Raw genomic sequence first — 20802 nt, 5'->3', positions numbered from 1 at the left:
TATTCTATTGTACGTATACACCACATTTTGTTTAGCTGTTCATCTGTTGCTGGACATTTGAGTTGTTTCCACCTTTTGGCTATTGTGAATAACACTGCTATGAAATTCATGTACAAGTATTTATTGGAATACTTGTTTTCAGATCTTTTGGATATCTAGGTGTAGAATTGCTGGGTCATGTGCTAATGTTGTGTTTAACTTATGAGGCCCTTCCAGACTATTTCCCACAATGGCTGCATCATTTTATGTTCCCACCAGCATTGTACAAGGGTTTCAGTTTTTCCACATCCTTGCCAGTACTTGATATTTAACTGTTTTTGGTTATAACCACCCTAGTGGGTATGAAGTGGTGTCCCACTGTGGGTTGGACTTTAATTTCCCTAAGGAGTAATGAGGTTGAGCATCTTTTCATGTGCTTATTGGCCATTTGTATATCCTTTTTGAAAAAATGTCTGCTCATGTCCTTTGTCCATTTTTTAATTGGGTCTTTTGTCTTTTCGTTGTTGACTTTTAAGAGTCTGGATACTAGACCTTATCAGGTGTGTGATTTACTAATATTTACACCCCTTCTGTAGTTTGTCTTTTCACTTTTCTTGATAATGTCCTTTGATGTACAAAAGCTAATTTCGATGAAGTCCAGTTTAATATATGTTGCTTATGCTTTTGGTGTCATACCATAATACATTGCCAAATTGAGGATCATGAAGGTTTACCCTTATGTCTTCTTCTAAAAGTTGTATGGTTTTAGCATTTATATTTAGGTCTCTGACTAACTTGAGTTAATTTTTGTATATGGTATGATGTGTAGAGGTCCAATTTCATTCTTTTACATGTGGATATCTGGTTGTCCCAGTACCATTTGTTGAAGAGACTACTTTTTCCCCCACTGAATGGTCTTGGCATCCTTGTTGAAAATCAATTGGCTATAGGTATACAGTTTTGTTTCTAGATTCTCAGTTCTATTCAGTTGGTCTATATGTCTGTTCTTAGACCAGTACCACACTGTTTTGGTCACTGTAGCTTTACAGCAAGTTTTGAAATTGGAAGTTTGAGTTCTTCAGCTATGTTGTTCTTTTTCAATGCTGTTTTAGATATTCCAGTCTGCAAGTAATTCCATATGAATCTGAGGATCTGCTTTTCCATATGTGCATAAAATATCTTTGGAGTTTTTATAGGGATTGCATTGAATCTATAGATTGCTTTGGGTAGTATTACCATCCTAACATATTAAGTCTTCTAATCCATGAACACAGCATATGTTTCCGTTTATTTTGGTATTTAAAAAATTCATTTCAGCATTTATTTATTTATTTATTTTTTAGTTTCAGTGTACAAGTCTTACACCTCCTTGGTTAAATTATTCCTAGGTATTTTGTTCTTTTTGATGATGTTATAAATGGAATTGTCTTAGTTTTCCTTTTGTATTGTTTATTAAGTATGATGTTAGCTGTGGATATTTCATAATACCCTGCTTTTGTTTATTTTTAATGCAGCATTGTTTGGTGTGTTAAAGTTTTATGACTTCTGTATCTTCTTACTGGATTAAAATTGTATTATAGATGATATTAAATATATCTGACCTTGAGGGGTTTTTCCCTTAATTTGCACTTTCCTGTTGTATCTTGCCCGTTTATTTATTTATTTGTTTGTTTATTTATATATATAAAAATTTTTTAAATTTATTTATATTTTTGGCTGTGTTGGGTCTTCATTGCTGCGTGTGGGCTTTCTCTAGTTGCGGCCAGCAGGGGCTACTCTTCCTTGCGGCACATGGGCTTCTCATTGTGGTGGCTTTTGTTGCAGAACACGGACTCTAGGCACACGGGCTTCAGTAGTTGTGGCTCATGGGCTCAGTAGTTGTGGCTCTCAGGCTGTAGAGCGCAGGTTCAGTAGTTGTGGCGCATGGGCTTAGTTGCTCAGAAGCATGTGGGATCTTCCCGGAGCAGGGATCGAATCCATGTCCCCTGCATTGGCAGGCAGATTCTTAACCACTGCACCATGAGGGAAGTCCCCATTCCTTAGTTTTTAATGTTTATATATAGTTGATGGGTCTCAAATTTAGATAGTAGATTTCATATTTGGGGATTTTAACATATTTAGATTTTTCACAGTGTTTTTTTTTGGTTTTGTTTTTGAGACAACATATCTGTACATATTAAAATAAATAAAAAATATGTATCTGGAAAATTTTTCACAGCATGAACACACCCATATAGAAACTGAATATTACCAGCAGCCCAGAAGTTCCCTTGTACTTCCGCTTAGTCACTAACCCCTTTTCCCTGAAGTAATCACTGTGCTGACTTCTAACACATAAGTTAGTTTTGCTTGTTTTTGAACTTTTATATATGGAATCATGCAGAAAACACTCCTTTGTTTCTGGTTTATTTCATTCAACATTGTTTGTGAGGTTCATCCGTATTGTTGTATATGGCAGTAGTTTGTTCTTCTTGCTCTATAGTACTCCATGTATTTTGTATGACCACTGCAATTTATCAGTTATTTTGTGGTCATGTCTTTTAAATCAGATATTCTGATGGTTTCCATTCGGGGATTATGATGAATAATGCTGATATGAACTTTCTTGTACATATTCTTTGGTAATCATACATATGCTTCCTTTTGGTATATACCTAGAAGTGGCAGAGCCATAGAGTATATTTAGCTTTAGTAAATACATCCAAGTATTTCAAAGTAGGTGCACCAGTTTACATTCACCAGCAATGTATGAGAGTTCTGGTTGTTCCACTGCTTCCTCAAGGATAGTACTCATCCCCACTGAGTTTTGTCAGTCTTACTGTTTTAGTCATTCAGGTGGTGCCTGATGGTATTTCCTTAGGGGTTAGTTTCCATTTCCCTGGTGTCCGAGATTGAGCAACTTTTCCCATGTTTATTGGCAATTTGTGATATGCTCTTCAAGTCTTTTGCCCCCCTCCCCCTTTTCTTATTGGATTGTTTGCTTTTTTCTTGTTGGTTTGTAGAAGTCCTAGATATTAGTCCCTTATCCAATTTATGTACCATAATTATCTTCTTGCACTCTGTGGCTTTCCTTTTCACTCTTAAATCCTGTCTGCCAATGAACAGGAGGTCTTACTTTTCTTATTTTTAATGTAGTCCTATTTTTTTTTCTTTTGTGGTCAGTGCTATTTAGTGTGGCCTGTTGAATTCTTTGATTAAATCATGAAGATATTATTCCCTATTTTCCTCTAGAAGCTTTATTGTTTTGATCTGCTTAGGTTATGATCCCTGATATTTTGGTTCTTATTCCTTCTACTGTATATATATATATATATATATATATATATATATATATATATATATATATATATATATTAATATGAAGCTTTTTTGCTTTCATGTATTGTACAGACAAGTTATAGTTTCTTCCTAGCATTTTTAAAAAAATACAATAAATGAGGAAACTAAAATATATTTAACATACCTTTTATAAAGTTACTAGGACTCTAATGAATTCAACCCATATATTTTCATTACTTTGTCTTCTTGGGAGTTGGTTTATATGAACAACTTCTACACAAAAATTCAGTTTAACCTGAGTATACTATCTTTCTACAGATTTTTAAAACCTATTATTTATTATAAATACAGGAAGAAGCATTTTTTAAATAGCACTTTAACATTCAAACATCTTGCCATGTTTGCTTTATCTCTCTCCGTACAAACACACACATTCTCTGTATTTTTGCTCAACCATTTGAAAGAAACTAGCAGGTGTTTCTCCTGTATGAAAATATTCCTATGTGAACAGAATGCCACGTTGCCTGTGTGTGTAAATAAAATCGCTTCATTGCTCTCTAGATCCTAGAACTAGCCTACCAGGCAAGCCTTATCACGTGCCAAAGATTTAATATTCATTTGTTCATTAAAGAACTACTTCAGGGGCTTCCCTGGTGGCGCAGTGGTTGAGAGTCCGCCTGCCGATGCAGAGGACATGGGTTCATGCCCTGGTCCGGGAAGATCCCACATGCCACGGGGCGGCTGGGCCCGTGAGCCATGGCTGCTGAGCCTGCGTGTCCGGAGCCTGTGCTCCGCAACGGGAGAGGCCACAACAGTGAGAGGCCTGCGTACCAGGAAAAAAAAAAAAAAAGAACTACTTCAGAAACAGTAAAATATAGGAGGCAGGTTGAGTGCCTTGAAGACTTTGGCAAGTACTGCAAGTTAAACACTAAACTTTAAGAAGTACAAATTTTTTCCGGGTCTTTTAGGGTTCTTTATCCATTTCCCCGTCAAATCTTAGGCCACATTGAATCACAAAATAAGAAAATAGGTTTTTACTTTTGAACTAGACAATATAATTATATTCATATATGTTAGATTCTGCATGTATTAAATTGTGTTTATTAAGTACTTACGCATTAAAAATGTAAAACCTAAAGCATATCTTAATGAGTAGAGTTTCTAAATATGTGAGTTGCTACCATTGCGTGACATGAGCATCAGGTAGGTTAAAACTAAGCTTTGTTAGAGGACTTGAATTCCTTAAATCTTAGTTTCTTTAGTAATGGAGTTTTTCTTCATTAAGTTTACGCGTAATTAAACACTTTTCAGAATGTCTGATACATAAAAAAGCACTTAAATACTTGCCTTAACTAACATGGAGAAAAGAGCTCTTTATTAGGACTCAGATCTGATTTCTGGACAAAGCTCAGGCTTATCTCTTTGACCATCTGTAAAATGAATATGTACTAGATGATCTCCAACTAGAATTAACATTTTTATCACTATGTATTGTAGTTATTATATATACTGCTAAGAAAACACTTAATAAATTTCTGTCTGATCAGGAGATTTTAAACTTATTTATCTTAATGATCATGCTGGAAAAAAAAGATTTCTCTTTCAATGACTATGTGACTTGAACTTTTTTCTTACTTGATAGCTCGAATTACATCTTTACAAGAGGAGGTGAAGCATCTCAAACATAATCTTGAAAGAGTGGAAGGAGAAAGAAAAGAGGCTCAAGACATGCTTAATCATTCAGAAAAGGTAAATGATTTAACATATACCAATTATGAGATAGTATTTACTGATTGTCAGATATATAAGATGGTTTTATAAAAGATCATTCATTCCTAATCTTTATATGTTTACATTTCTAGAAGTTTTTATTGTTGGTTTTGTGTGGAGGTGAATGTGGGTCTTAATTTGGGCTTTTTAGGGTGTTATTTTTATTTGTTTGTTTTTACCCTTGAAGGGTATCAGATATCTGATATTATCTGATCATCACAAATTGCTTTGGTTTGGAGATACCTCTTCATATAGAATTTTCCCCCATTTTTTGTACATGGGTAAGATGAAGATGCTGAACCTTACTAATTATGAAGAAGGAAAACAGGATTAGTATGTAGTAGACCATGTGTGCCTTTTCCATTTCGTTAGTAAGAGTTAGCAAAATAGTAAAGAGCATACGTAATGTAATTGGCCTTTGCATGTAGAATTTTCGTAACAGTCAAAAAATGCCATTGGTTATCCTCTGTCCTTACCTTGCTAAGAAAAGGATTAAATAGGTAATATGCAGATTTAGCTTACCTCCCTGAAATGTTGTAGGTTTACTAGATCCTCAGATAAATGATCAGAAAATCCACCACTTATCTTGTCCTTTGGACATGTTTTGTGTCATTCAGAATAGCTTTTTTTTTTTTTTTTTTTTTTTTCGGTACGTGGGCCTCTCACTGTTGTGGCCTCTCCCGCTGCGGAGCACAGGCTCCGGACGCGCAGGCTCAGCTGCCATGGCTCACGGGCCCAGCCGCTCCGCGGCATGTGGGATCTTCCCGGTCCGGGGCACGAACCCGTGTCCCCTGCATCGGCAGGCGGACTCTCAACCACTGCGCCACCAGGGAAGCCCTAGAATAGCTTTTTGATGTCTAAGTCTGGTATAAGTTTGGAAATAGGATGAAAGAAGAAGAGTAGAAGTACCCAAACAGGAATGGAATACATGTTGACATTCTTTTGTCAGAGCAAGGTAAATCTAGGTGTAGATGCAATTGTAAATAGAGATCAGTTTTTTTTAACGGTAGCAAAAATTTTTAAATGAACTGAAGAATTGTCCTGTTCATTTCTGATCCTCGCAGTGAACCCTCCTGAACATAACAGAACTCTGCCCTGCCATCAGCCATGGCTAATGATTCACATGGGGAGGGGTGGAGGGTAGAAAAAAGGTGATATTTTGCTTTTAATTATATGTGCTTATTGTGATTTTTAAAGTAAGACATTATAGATGGTGTGAAATATATAAGAAGTATAAAAACAAAGTTGTGTCTTGAATAAAAGTATTTAAGTATATATGATATAACATTTCAAGCCAATGTGATTCATGTATTATCTCTTATGGGATATTAATTAATATAAGATTTAATGATGTGCCTTTTGCACAGCGTAGTACATGACTCTCATTCTCATTTTACAGGAAAAGAATAACTTAGAAATAGATTTAAACTACAAGCTTAAATCATTACAGCAAAGGTTAGAACAAGAGGTAAATGAACATAAAGTAACCAAAGCTCGTTTAACTGACAAACATCAATCTATTGAAGAGGCCAAGTCTGTTGCAATGTGTGGTAAGTGTCAGTTTTAATATTTTCTACATGATTAGTTTTTAAATAATGCCAACAAAAATATTTTGATTTTGATCAAATTTTATTGTGTAGTAGTTTAAACTCTTAGAAATTATAAATGATCTGGGAAAAGGGTACCTTCCTTTTTTGATACCTTCCATTTTTTAAAGCGACAATTTCACCTGCTAGTTCTCTTACTCTACCATTCCCTACTCCCTATACTACCCTCTACTCCCTGTAAAAGTCAGTGGATTCTCATTTCTCCCAGTTTTTCAGCCCTTTCCTTTGTTTTCTTCGAGATCCATTCTGGAATCATTGTCTGTTAATTCATCTGCTTTCTTGCTCTGTACCCTCAACTCTCTCATTCCTTTGTATTTCCACTGTGTTATGCCGCTAAGCACAACAGATCTAGATCAGACTAGCCGGCCACTTTCCATTGCTTCAAATATTTCTTCAGATGGGTGTTATCCCAATACACTGTCTCCAGCCTCAGGTGAGCTGTCATTTTTATATATGTCACTCATCATTTCTTTCTCCTAAACTTTTATTTCTCTCCTCAAGCTTCCTATGCCATTTCTTTTATCACTTTACTTTTAGGTGAACATTCTCCTATTTCAAAAATAAATTGTGAAATCATAGGTGTGAACCCCTCAGTATCTAATTCTCTAACTTAATCAACCTGTCTTACTACTTTACCCATGTTCATTATCTTCCTTCTCATCTTAGAGGAGGGTGATCCTCTTCCTGTCCTTGCTAATATGTTCTAGCTGTATTCAGATCCAGCCTCTTATCTCAACTTATTATTTCTTTTTCTCGTCTTTATTCTCAACCTTTTTTCCTCCACTGAATTTCTTCTTGTTGTAAACATGTACGAGTCTCTCCCATCTTAAAAAAAAAAACAAAAAAAGGAACCCTTACAGCAACCTGTGATCCTTACTAATTGCCACTGTTTTATTCCATCCCTTTATAGCCAAACTTATAAAAAGATGTCTTCCTTTTCTTCACCTTCCACTTACTTCTTAACCTACTGTAACCTGGAAGTGTTACCTGGCACCTTAAATTCAGTTTATTCAAGAGAAAACGTGTGACCTTATCTGTCACACCTGCCCTTACTCCTATTCTGACTGTCTTGGTTAACGGCTGTCTAGTTTTTATGAGCCCAGGCTTGTAATCAGACAAATCTACTTTGCCTCTTAGCCACTCTGTGACTATTAAAAAACAAAAAAAAATTAGGTGGGGAAAAAAATGCATCTAAACTGCCTGTACATAAAAAGCTTTCAATAAATGGGTGATATTATCATGGTTATGGATGATGGTATTCAACATCCAGGGGCCCAAGCCAGAAATCTGGGAATTATTCAGGAAGCTCCATTCTGATGGTTTCTATTTTGTCACCTAGAGGACAGTCTGAAAGTGAGAAAGCAGACTTATTAAGTTTGAAACCTGATGGTGCAACTTAAGAGTTGCAGGACCCTAGAAAATTAACCTTCAGAACCTTAGTTACCATATCTCAAAAAAGGAACCTCACTGTAGACTAATATCTTCTGATAATAATTAAAATGGGTATTATACTATCGCAGAATCTTGTCTGAGTTGCATAAATTAAAGTTTACATCACAGCTTTAAGCCTCGGAAACTTTTCTGGAACAATGCTAGGTATAGATTAATAACCACAATCTTATTTTTCTACTTTTATCTGAACTACCTCCATTCTTCTCCTTAGATACTCCACTTTTTTCCAGCTATACTTTCACCTTCTGGTCTGAAAATGGCACTGAATAGTCTCTCAGATCATTGGGCAAGGGATAGATTTGGGAGACTAGTTATATTTTATGACTCTCTTCCTTTAGAGATCCCACTATACAAATAATTCATAATGTTAGAACTTCTATAATGAATAGCTCTAAAAGAGTCCCAGGATAAAAACAGTAGGGATTTGTGGCACCTAGGTGTCTTAGACAGCCCATGAAAGTGAAAAGCATGTCTTTTTCTTTAAATGTATGTTTGTAACTTTTTCTTTCACAGAGATGGAAAAAAAGCTGAAGGAAGAGAGAGAAGCTCGAGAGAAGGCCGAAAATAGGGTTGTTCAGATTGAGAAGCAGTGCTCCATGCTAGATGTTGATCTAAAACAATCTCAGCAGAAGCTAGAGCATTTGACTGAAAATAAAGAAAGGATGGAGGATGAAGTAAGAAAAATAATACTGATTTTGTTCATCTTATAAAAGAGAATATCATTGTTATGACTAAAAAGTCATTATCTGTAATTTAAACAACATGGTGAAGATTTTAATAAAATAACTTATATGTATCTGTGTTCACTGCTGTAAGGTCACCACTATATCCCTAACTCCTAAAATTTTCATCTTCTTATAGTGAACATTCACACCATAGGTTCTATACCATTTTGCACTGTGACAGTACAACTGTAAAGAAGTGTCACAGCTCCTCCCCTGAAGAAACTGACCATTTGCTTTTTAAGAGAGAGAGAGAGAGAAAAAAAAAAAACCCTCTTTATTGTCAGGTATCCAGTAATCCCCAAGAGGAGCATTGTTTTTAGATTTTAAAAGAAGCGTTAAACTGTGGAGTCTTGCTTGATTTACATAGATAGAAAGCAGTAAATAAAGAGATAAAATGATATTATATCCTAGTGATTGGTATATGTACTTTATTTATTTTTAAATTTTATTTATTTTATTTATTTATTTTTGGCTGCATTGGGTCTTTGTTACTACACGCGGGCTTTCTCTAGTTGCGGTGAGTGGGGGCTACTCTTCATTGCGGTGTGTGGGCTTCTCATTGCAGTGGCTTCTCTTGTTGCGGAGCACAGGCTCTAGGCATGCGGGCTTCAGTAGTTGCAGCACACGGGCTCTGTAGTTGTGGCGCACGGGCTTCGTTGCTCGGCGGCATGTGGGATCTTCCCAGACCAGGGCTCGAACCTGTGTCCCCTGCATTGGCAGGCGGATTCTTAACCACTGTGCCACCAGAGAAGCCGGTATATGTACTTTAGAAATTATAAGACCAAAATAATTAGTTCACATATGTAAATTAGAGAAGGGAGAAAGAGAAGATTAGATTAATGAGGAAAGCCTTCACAAAGGAGGAATGGGTTGTCACCTATATTTCAAAGGTTGAGTAAGGCCTGAAAAGGTGATAGTTTGAAAGTCAGAAGCCTGAATTGGTAGAGGGAACATTTTAAGTATAGATAAAAGAGTAATTACTGAATGGTTAAGGAGATAGGTAAGTGAGGGACAAAAAGCGACTTGATCAAACCAGGAAAGGAGAGACATGTTGAGTAGTCATGGGGGAAAGCTGGAGGGCAAAGTATTGATAGTTTTTAAAACTATAAAGCTATAGATGAAAACACTCAGGAAAAGTAATCTGGTAGTGGTATATAGAATGGACAAGAAAGAAGAGAGATTAGAGATACCTAATAGAGCCAGCATGCAGGAAGAATGTATGTTGAAAATTTGGGAGATAATATTCAGTAATTTTAAAATGTAACTTTTGACCACATGTTATCTGCCTAGCCCTGTGCTAGGAGTTGGGGTACGGAATAAGATGGCTATGGTCTTGACTTCTGTGGAACTTAGAACCCAAAGGGAAAGACAGATATTAAAATTGAATTACAAGCATGACATATTTAAAGAGGACATACCAAGTAGGAGTGTTAGGACTAATCACATCCAGGAGGTAAAGGAGGCCTCACTAAGGGTTTGGCATTTAAGAGCTGAAGAAAGAATAAATGAAGAGGGAAAGACAGAGAATAGCCTGTGCAAGAACTGTGTGGTGATGGAGAGTTTGTCACACTGGAGGATCTGAGGAGTATGATTGGATTCAGAGAATGGCCAGTGATAATGCTAAGAAAGTAAACAGAATAGATCATGAAGGGCACTGTAACCACTGTAAGAATTTTTCGTTTATTAGTCCTAACGCCTAATAAGTACTTGATAAATATTTATTGAATTGAATTAAATATATATTCAATTTGTTTTATAAACTCTGGAGGGTTGTAGATTAGAGTACAAACATTTATGAAAGAACAGGTAAATTTAAATACCATTTAGGAATGTCCCCCCAAAAGTGACTTTTATACTCACCTTCTCCAAAATTTCCATACAGGTTGGGGTACAAAGAAACCGGATTTCTTTTCCCTCCAAGATCTCACATCTGAAATTCGGGAATTAATTTGATTTAACACTAAATTCTGCAGTAATAAATGCATAGAACAGTGGAGACTCATTACAATACTAATATTTTCTACTTGTATAAGGAATTATAATGTACTTGAGATTTGGTTAGTATTCTTTCAAATGATGTCTAATAAATTACTAAGGAGATTTACAATCCCAATTACTTTTCTCATTCATAGGTTAAGAATCTGTCCCTGCAACTGGAACAGGAGTCAAATAAACGACTGTTGTTACAAAATGAATTGAAGACCCACGCATTTGAGGCAGACAATTTAAAAGGTTTAGAAAAGCAGATGAAACAGGAAATAAATACTTTATTGGAAGCAAAGAGATTATTAGAGTTTGAATTAGCTCAGCTTACAAAGTAAGTTTCGGAAATAACATTCTTGATTTCTTTCTTTTTTGTGTTTAGCATTTGCTTATGTGTTTCATATTTTATGTGTGTATAGGTTATGTACTTAGAGTTTGTGAAAGGAAAATTTAGGAAAAAGCATTTAGAAAAAATAAAAGAATTTATTTGCAAAGAAGGTTTGCAAGGGAGTTCAGGCTTTGGAAAGACAGGCTTACTAAATAAAAAACACAGTTATTTAAAGGGTGAAAAAAGGACATTATCAAGACTAGTGACTTTACAATGTCTGTTTATGGTAGGAAAAACACAGTTTTCTCATATGATTTTCATATCTACGAAAGTCATCATGTTTCTTCACACTAGAATTACAAAAATGAGGAATAACCTTTTTATTAAGGATTTAGTACCTTACAGAAAATGTTTAAGGTTTCTTTATTTTAGAGACTAGAATTAGACATTAGACATGATGGTCCTGTATTTGTTTGTTTGTTTGTTTTAGTTTGTTTCTTTGGTTCATCTCAAAGTGCAAAATGTCATTTTTCTTCTGTTCTGAGATGTGATGTGCCTGCTTACTTGAAATGGGGACAAAGCAAGGTGTCAGTATGACTTTCAGAATTTGTATAAGGACATGCTTCAGAAATTTAATATCAAAGATACCTTATGCCAGACCATGAGGTTTTATTTCCTCTGAATTTATGTTATAATGTCTTCATTTGCCAGCTTCGTTTACAACACAGTAATTCTTAGGTAAAATTGCTGGTTTTGATTTTGTTGACTTTATATTGGTGAAACTCTTTTCCCCTTTTAGAGCCACTATTTTTTCCAAGTAATGTGTTTTGTAGTTTTCTTCTCCCGAAATAACTTTCACTTAGCATTTAACTAATAATTATTATGTACTTTCTGTCAACCATATGCTGAAAGTAAAAAGCTGTTACTATCTAATATGAAAACCTAGCAGCTGCAGATGGAATTGTTCATTGTTGAATAGCTGTCTTTGGGTTGCATTGTGTCTCTGTCTTTTTGAGTCCTTTCCTCTCTGTGAGCAGTGTTTACGTGTATGTATTCTATACATGTACTTGTCTCTTTATCTGTGTTACTCCTCCTTTGTCAGTTGTTGTTATTGCCTCCCTTCTTACTCCTTACCTGAGTATTCATTTCCATTGCACCCTTGTGCTTAATAGACCATAAAATATAGTACTAAATTATTCTTATTATTTATTAAATATGGTCAAGTTTTTAATAGTCTACTTACTGCATAAGACATTTTAAATGTATCCCTAAGAAAGCTTTTCTTTAGAAAAATTTACCAAAAAATACCATTTTTATTTTTATTTTTGCATTGTGGATTAATCCACAATTAATAAGTGACCTTCAGTAGAAAACTGTTCCCTCAACTTTTCATAGTATCATTTAATAAGGAGCAGACAGTGTGGCCTAACCAAATATAACTAGTAAAGTAATACTGTATAATGAAGTATGATTTTTTTAATTTTTTGGCCACACCGCACAGCATGCGGGATCTTACTTCCCCTATCAGGGATCAAACCTGCGCCCCCTGCAGTGGAAGCACAGGGTCTTAAGCACTGGACTGCCAGGGAAGTCCCTGAAGAATGATTTTTTGAAACAAAGGTTACTTTAGTAAACCTTTTTTATTGTAGCAACTTTAAGAAACAAAGAATAATATAAAGTCTAGTATAAATAGGAGCATTTGTTTACTGTTTTCTCTTTTGTCTAAAGACAATACAGAGGAAATGAAGGACAGATGCGGGAGCTACAAGATCAGCTTGAAGCTGAGCAGTATTTCTCGGTGAGAATCATTTTTAACATATAGACTGTTTCAAAACCTGACTTAAAACAAGGTATTTAGATTTTTAATGTGTACTATGATTCTTTTTCAAATGACTGTGAAGTAGTTTTCTCCCCTTCTTTATATCCCCATCTCTGCATTTCATTTCTGGATCTGAGTTGGTGGTCTGTTTAAGTTGTAAAGAAATGACTGTTTTTGTGCAAATATTTCCAGAACTGCTTTCAAACTGGAGCTACATATAAGACTTTGTTAAGGGTTCTGTCTGCCTGGTAGCAAGCTCTGGTGGTTTAGAGTGCCAGTATTATCATGTGTGGTTCTTGTATACACATTATAGTGGCCTACATACATATATCTCTAGGTATAACTACATACAGTTATGGGTATAACTGTTGAGGAGCTGTTTCCTGTTTTAGCTCTATGTGCACTTTTATGCATCTGTTATCCTTTTTCTCCCTAAAAATCATTTTCTTATTTGCTGCAGGCCAAGTTATTTTCATTACTACTGTTGATGAGCATTTATAGCTAATGCTTTGAGGCTTTATTGAAACCTCTGAATTTTTGTTTACTTCCTCTGGTTGCCAAGCTTGTGCTCTGCCATTTCAGCTTAACATTTATCTACCAGCTCCATTTCTCTTTCAGTGGCAACCACCTTTCCTATGAGCTTTAAGCAGTGTAATTAAATGCATGGAGTTTGAGTTACACTGATAAACATGCCCTAGAAACCAAGTGTGAACAATATTGGAAGTAATGATTTCTCTAGTAAAAAATCTGGATACCATTAGAGCTCTACAGAATTTGACACAATTAAGAGCTTCATGCTCTACTCTTTTCACTCCTAATAAATATGGTGACTTTCTACTTCTATTTCTTATTGGCTTATTATACTATCACTGGAATATGTTTTTAAATTAAAAAATAATTGAAGATTGTTGAAAAACTTTTCGTTGAGTGTAAATTAACCTTAACTATTCAGTGTGTGGTACTGACTTCTGCAAAGTGGTCTGTAATATCAAGCAAACCTTTTTTTTTTTTCTTTAACATGTCATGTTTTATTATTAAAATGTATGTGAATTGTTCATTCTATTCCATAATGTACTCATAATATATTTTTACCAAGAAAATGTTTCATAAGCACACCTTTTTGTCCCTAGGCTTCCACAGAGTAATCATTCAGTGCCTCCATGTTTGGGGATGGCTGTCAAGTGATTTGTGGTGGTTCCTATGGATTCTTGATTTTTGCCTGTATAGAAACCATACAAAATACTAACCCTGCCTTTAGTTTTGATTCATTCTATTGCTTGTGAGGACTGGGTTAGATGTTGCTAAATTTGATAAGTTATTATGAACCAAATTTAAGATTTTCTTTAATCTGGGCTTTCAAATCAAGTTATTTTTCTTTTTCTCTCTTCATTGATTACACATATAAATTTCAGTAATTGAAGTCAGAGAAAGGAGAAATGAGAACCTGCTTCCTAAATGCAGAATGGACTATTTCATTTTAGAAATTGTAAGCACTTAAACTAGAGCCAGCCATCATTCTTCCTTCATTTGCATTCCCATGGAAATGTACTTTTCCCCCTAGAGAAGTGCTATTTGTTAGAGGTATAATTCAGTGTACAGTGTAAAAGTAGTATTCCACAGCTATTTGCTGGTCCTTACTATTTTTTTCCTTATCTTTTAAACTAAAAAGTTTGGTTTTAAAAAAAGACATAGACTTCAGAATTGGAAGTTTACTCTGTAACCTCAGCATCTAACACAGTATGGATCTAATACTTTTTCATACCTGTTAAATATTTGTTGATGGAGTTGGCAAAAACCTAGTGAATTTTGTAAGAATCATTGTTCTGTAATAAGTATATATTATTCATATGTTGACAGAACATTGATAAATCCTATTTATGGATATTTCTTCTACCTCTCAACCACCCACTTCATCACCCAAAAGAGAAGTGGTTTCTCAAACATTATTCACTTCAAGAATTGATCTAACTTTTAAATAAGTATTGCTTGCTAAGTTTCTTTATAATGTTTTCCCAAAATCAATATATTTAATATATTTTTGAGGTATAATTTATTTATAATAAATTGTACCCATTTTAAGTGGTTGATAAATTCTGACATATGTGTATACTGTGACCACCACCACAATCAACATATAAAACATTTCCTTCACGAGGCCCTTTGGAGTCAATCTTCGCCACCCACCTCTATCTGCAGGCAACCACTGATTTGCTTTCTGTCTATTGATTATTTTCACCTATTCTACAATTTCATATACATGGAATCATGTAGTACACACTCTTTAGCACCTGGTTTCTTTCATACAGCTTAACATTTTTTAGGTTTATCATGCTGTATATATTAGTAGTTCATTTTTATTGTTGAGTAGTATGGGTACATCACAACTTTAAAAATTCATCTGATGATAGATATCTGGGGTTGTTTCCAGTTTGGAGTTACTATGAATAAAACTGCAATGAAAATTTATGTATAAGACTCTGTATGGATATATATTTGTATTTGTCCTGGGTAAATACTTAGGAGTGGAATTGTTGGACCATGTGTTAATTGTTTATAAGAAACTACGGAACTGTTTTTTAACCTACCATAAACACTTATTTCTTCTTATCACTTGTTTTGCAGACACTTTATAAAACCCAGGTAAAGGAACTTAAGGAAGAAATTGAAGAAAAAAACAGAGAAAATTCAAAGAAAATACAGGAACTACAAAATGAAAAGTATGTCCATTTTAGTTTAGAACAAGAATCAGTACTATAGCAAAACATTCTTAAATTGAAGTTTAAAGATAGAGAATAGATGTGCCATTATTCTGATGGCAGTGGAATAGCAAATCTTATTGGGCTAATTCAGAACAAATCAAACTAGATTTAGGCTAAATTTGCCTTTATGGTGAAGAAATAATTTGATACATTAACACTGTAGCGGTTGTACAGAGATTCACTAAATTGTGACAGTAAATTGTTTTCAAGGGTCTCTCAATCTTCAAATATCTATTTGTATATAAATAGTTCACGCTCGGGGCTTCCCTGGTGGCGCAGTGGTTGAGAGTCTGCCTGCCGATGCAGGGGACACGGGTTCGTGCCCCGGTCCGGGAGGATCCCACATGCCGCGGAGCGGCTAGGCCTGTGAGCCATGGCCGCTGAGCCTGCGTGTCCGAAGCCTGTGCTCCACAACGGGAGAGGCCACAACAGTGAGAGGCCCGCGTACCGCAAAAAAAAAAAAGTTCACGCTGTATTTGCAAGTCATCATTTTATGTTAGGTAAAGGTATGCAGGGTCTTCCTCTTAGTATTATAATGCAGGTTAATTTCCATTGCATGTGTGCCTAGGGCCTTACAAGGAGGTGGTCTTAGAAAGCTATTAAGTGTAACAACTGCTAATAGCTAGATAGTGTGAGAACAAACATTGAAACTCGTTTTCTTACATTGTTATATTTTTTTCCATATAACCACCTTTGAAAGAAATAAAAAATTTTAAGTTTTATTGTTGAAGCAAACAAATACATAAAATAGCAAAACATGTACAGTTTTATGAATTATATGACTAATATCATTATAACCACCACCCATGAACAAAATCTACCTCAGAAACCCACTATATCCCCACTTCTGCTTATGCCTCTTCCCTCCCCACCACAAGAGTAATCACTATCCTGATACTTATTTGTTGAAGGAACTGAATCATTTGTCCTGTATAGTTTTCCTCAGTTATGATTTTGCTGATTCTGTTTCCATAGTTACTTGAACATTTTCGTCATCCTTCTGTGTTTTTTGCAAATCAATGGTTAAATCTAGAGTTTCACTGTTTAGTATGGTAGCCACCAATCACATGTAGCCATTTAAATTTAAACTTTAGTTCATTAAAATAAAATTAAAACTTTAGTTCCTCAGATGTACTAGCCACGACTTAGGTGCTTAATAGTCTTATATGGTCAGTGTCTACCATATTGGACAGCACAAGTGTAGAACATGTCTGTCATCGTAGAAAGTTTTACTGGACACCCCTAATCTGGAGGCTTAAACAGATTCAAATCTGATTTTTAGAGGGAAGACTACCTCTGTTTTTAGCAACCATTGGCACTCAGTGCTTAGATCCTTAATACATTAGGTAAACTCTAAGGTAGGCACAAAGCTACATTTCCTGGTTTCTCTCTGTGACAGTAGTAAACTCCTTTTGTAGAGTATAGTCTGTTGCCTATCATTTGTGTGGTATCTACAATGTAATATACAGTCCCAGTTTGTATGCATTCACAGTGAAGGGGACACCCAATCTGCTACATACTATATTGTTTCATGGGGTTGATATGTTTTCCCGTGTTTGATCTGTTTAAGAGAAATGTGTTGATCACCACTATTGTGCTATGTGCTGTGCTTCATGCCAGTGATATAATTATTAAAAAGTTATGGCTCTTACCATCAAGTGCTTCAGAATCTGGTCAGGAAACAGACATAATTAAGGTAGGTGGCTATGACAAAGTGCTGTTGGAATATACTGAAGGGGTATATACCTCATCTTACCATCTGGGATTCAGAGAACATTCCCCAGGTGACAACTAAGCAGAGTAGAATTCACCAGGGAATGGGATATGGGTTGAGAACAATATAGGCAAAAGCCAGTCTGTGATTTGGGAGCAGCAAATGTTTCATTTGCAGGTAGGGAGACAGTTGGTGACAGATGAGGCTGGAGAGATAAACCTGAGTCAGATTACAAAGGGCTTGTGTGTCATTGGGAATTATCAGCATTGAAGAGTGGAAGATTTTATTTTTTTTGCTATTCTCTGTTGTATATCCACATCACCTAGATCAGAGCCAGGCAAATAATAAGTATTCAACAAATATTCAATGAATAAATGAAAATTTAAGCTAGGGATTGACAAGATAGGGTTTTCGAAGTCTCCAGTCTTTAGAGAATGGATTGGAGTGAGTCAAAGCTGGGTGGATATAGGGAGTCCAGTTATACTGCCATCGGAATAATCTAGATATACAGTTACAGTGCAGGTTGGCAGTAAAAGGAGAGGCAAGTGCATAGGAAAAAATAGAAAGTAGAAACAATAGGAGTTGTAGATTTGAAGGTATGGGGTAAAAGTTAGGGAAAATTTCAGGTCAGCTCAAGTTTCTGATCAGGACAATTGGGTTGTTGGTAGTGGTAGTCCCTAAGCTAAAATACCAGTTTGGGGGAATAAGAGCAAACAAGGTTATTTCTATTTCACACCTACTGAGTTTGAGGTGCCTATGGGATATCCAAAGAGAAATAGATACCAGACATTGGCATTATTGCTTTAGAACTCAAAGATAAGGACTTGAAGCCAATTCAACAGTCATTTCATGCTGAAAGCACTAAGATAGACGAGATTTATTAAGACAGTTGTATTTATCAGGGTTTATGAACTCTTGAGCCTATGATACCATACATGTAACTGGGTTGAAGTTAGTTGGATCTAAGTATTGGTAGCATCCATTGCGTGAGTTGTGAGGATTATAACAAACTGAAGAGTTCATGTCCTCAGTTCTGAGCATTTGCTGCCACATGGTAGCACTGACCCAGTGTTTCAAGATCTTCTGGTTTTTCAAGAGAAGCCAGGAATCTCAGTTTTTATGTAAAATATTGGCCCAAATTTATTTTTAAGTGTGTATGTGTGCGTGCATGCATGTGCATGCACATGCAGATACAGAAAGGAGGTAGGAGGGGACATTTGTATGGACTCATTTGGTTCTCTCAAGCAACAAGTTGTAACCCCTAGTGTAGGATAAGGAATGGGCAGAGGAAGGGAAAGTATAAAGTCACCCATAATACAAAGAGGAAAGCAGAGTGGGGTATCACAAATGTCAGGGGAATAGAATATTTCAAAAAAGGGAAAGTGACTTAAAATTCCAAATACTCAGGTCAAGTAAAAAATAAATTGTCCATTATGTTTAAGGTTGTCATCTTGTTGAGAACAGCTCCTAAACAGTGATGACAATATTGATAGGTACTATACTGAAGTAGACAGCGACATGAGTGGGAAGGGTAGAAGTACAGAGAGAGTAGACAGCAGCCACATTGACCTCTTTACTATTCACAAACCAGTCTGTTACTCTTCTGCCTCAGGACCTTTGGACTTGCTCATCCCTCTGCCTGGAACATTTTCCTCTGAATATCCACATGGTTTCTTCCTTTACACTCTTCAGGTCTAGGCCTAAATGTAATCTCAAGAGAGACCTTCCCTGAACACTCCTTCAAAAATTGAGAATGCCCTCACCTTACTACCTAGCTGCCCAGCTCAGTACTTTCTTCCTTGTTTTATTTTTACCTTAGCACTTATCTCTTCCTAATATATTATAGACTTTGCTTACTTATTCTGTTGTTTTTCTCTTTCCATTCAAACTTAAGCTCAACAAAGGAAGAAATTTTCAGTTGTTTTGTTCTTAACTCTAATTCACTGCTATATGACTAGCATCTAGAACTGTACCTAGAACATTGTAGATGCTCAGTAAATATTTATTAAACCAAAAAATTCAAGAAACATAGTTGTTAAGGCAAGAAGCTATGGCAGTAGCTGGAGGAGACTGTGAAGGAGCGTCATTTCTTTTTAAAGATAGCAGAAATTTGAGCATTGGACATGGCAAGGAAATCAGAGTGGAAAGAGCTGCACATCTGTTCACTGATTCAAACAAAATTTCTGAGCACTTTCTATGGGCCAGATGCTTTTCTAGGCATTTGGAATATAACAGTGAATAAGAACAAAGCCCCTGCTTATAATCTTATAATCTAGAAGCATAGGGAATTATTGATAAATTGATTTCTTTAAGGAGATAGGAGAATAAAAGTGAGAGATTGGCCTTAAACATCAGTAAAGACAGGTCTTTTACTATGGAGAGTTGTGAAGGAAGTCTGGATGAATGTAGTTGTAGATAATGTATCTGAACCTGATGCAAAGCAGTAACCCCAGATGAGAACGTGTTATCCATCTGAAGCCCTGCATTACCACGCCTTAGTATTCATGGGCTTACCAATGGCAGTATTTTTCATCTTTTCCTAACTCCCCTACTCTTCTAGACAACTATTTTCTATCTTTTTCTCCCTCCTCAAATCAACAACTTCTCCTTGTTCTCATACTCGGCAAATGGCCTTGCTTCCTGGAAGTCATAGAACATCTCCTCTCTTCCACCACCATAGCTACTAACCTGTTTGCGTCTGTACCTAAAACCCTACCGTCCTTCTGATTCATGTAAATGGACAAAATTTACATGAATTTACCTAAAGGCAGCCCCTCGATCCCATCCCTTTCTGCCTACTTAAGAGTATGACTCCAATAATACTCTCATCTTTCCTACATCGTTTTTTCCTTTCTGTAGTCATTCCTATTGTTATATAAGCATACAGGTAAACATCTCCTTAAAGAATAACCTCCTTTTCTTTTTTGTTTTTTTTGTAAGGGTTTTTAAATTTTATTTATTTATTTTTATTTTTGGCTGCGTTGGGTGTTGGTTGCTGCGCGCAGGCTTCCTCTAGTTGCGGTGAGTGGGGGCTACTCTTCGTTGCGGTGCGCAGGCTTCTCATTGTGGTGGCTTCTCTTGTTTCAGAGCACAGGCTCTAAGTGTGAGGGCTTCAGTAGTTGTGGCTTGCGGGCTCCAGAGCACAGGCTCCGTGGTTGTGGCACACGGGCTTAGTTGCTCTGCAGCATGTGGGATCTTCCCGGACTGTGGATCAAACCCACGTCCCCTGCATTGTCAGGTGGATTCTTAACCACTGCGCCACCAGGAACTGCGCCACCAGGAAAGTCCAGCCTCCTTTTCTTTAAACTACATATCTCCTTCCAGGTAGCATCCTATTTTTTTGCTTCCTTTTGTAGCAAACTTCCTTGAAAAGTGACATATACCAGT

The 20802-nt window shown here is 36.0% G+C and overlaps 1 protein-coding gene across 1 annotated transcript in view; it reads left to right on the top strand.

The window, feature by feature from the left end:
* ROCK1 (Rho associated coiled-coil containing protein kinase 1) overlaps positions 1-20802 on the top strand; it is a gene marked incomplete at both ends in the record, with an annotated part of 149455 nt that overhangs the window by 105073 nt on the left and 23580 nt on the right. Inside the window, 6 exons of the mRNA XM_079718169.1 lie at positions 4901-5007; positions 6428-6578; positions 8601-8761; positions 10945-11129; positions 12852-12921; positions 15565-15659. Coding sequence (XP_079574295.1) covers positions 4901-5007; positions 6428-6578; positions 8601-8761; positions 10945-11129; positions 12852-12921; positions 15565-15659 — 769 coding nt within the window. The remainder of the gene's footprint in view (positions 1-4900; positions 5008-6427; positions 6579-8600; positions 8762-10944; positions 11130-12851; positions 12922-15564; positions 15660-20802) is intronic.

The sequence above is a fragment of the Hyperoodon ampullatus genome (assembly GCF_949752795.1).
Source record: "Hyperoodon ampullatus genome assembly, chromosome: 13".
NCBI lineage: Eukaryota > Metazoa > Chordata > Mammalia > Artiodactyla > Ziphiidae > Hyperoodon > Hyperoodon ampullatus.
The sequence above is the reverse complement of the archived record's forward strand: the minus strand, read 5'-3'. Positions and strand labels throughout refer to the sequence as shown.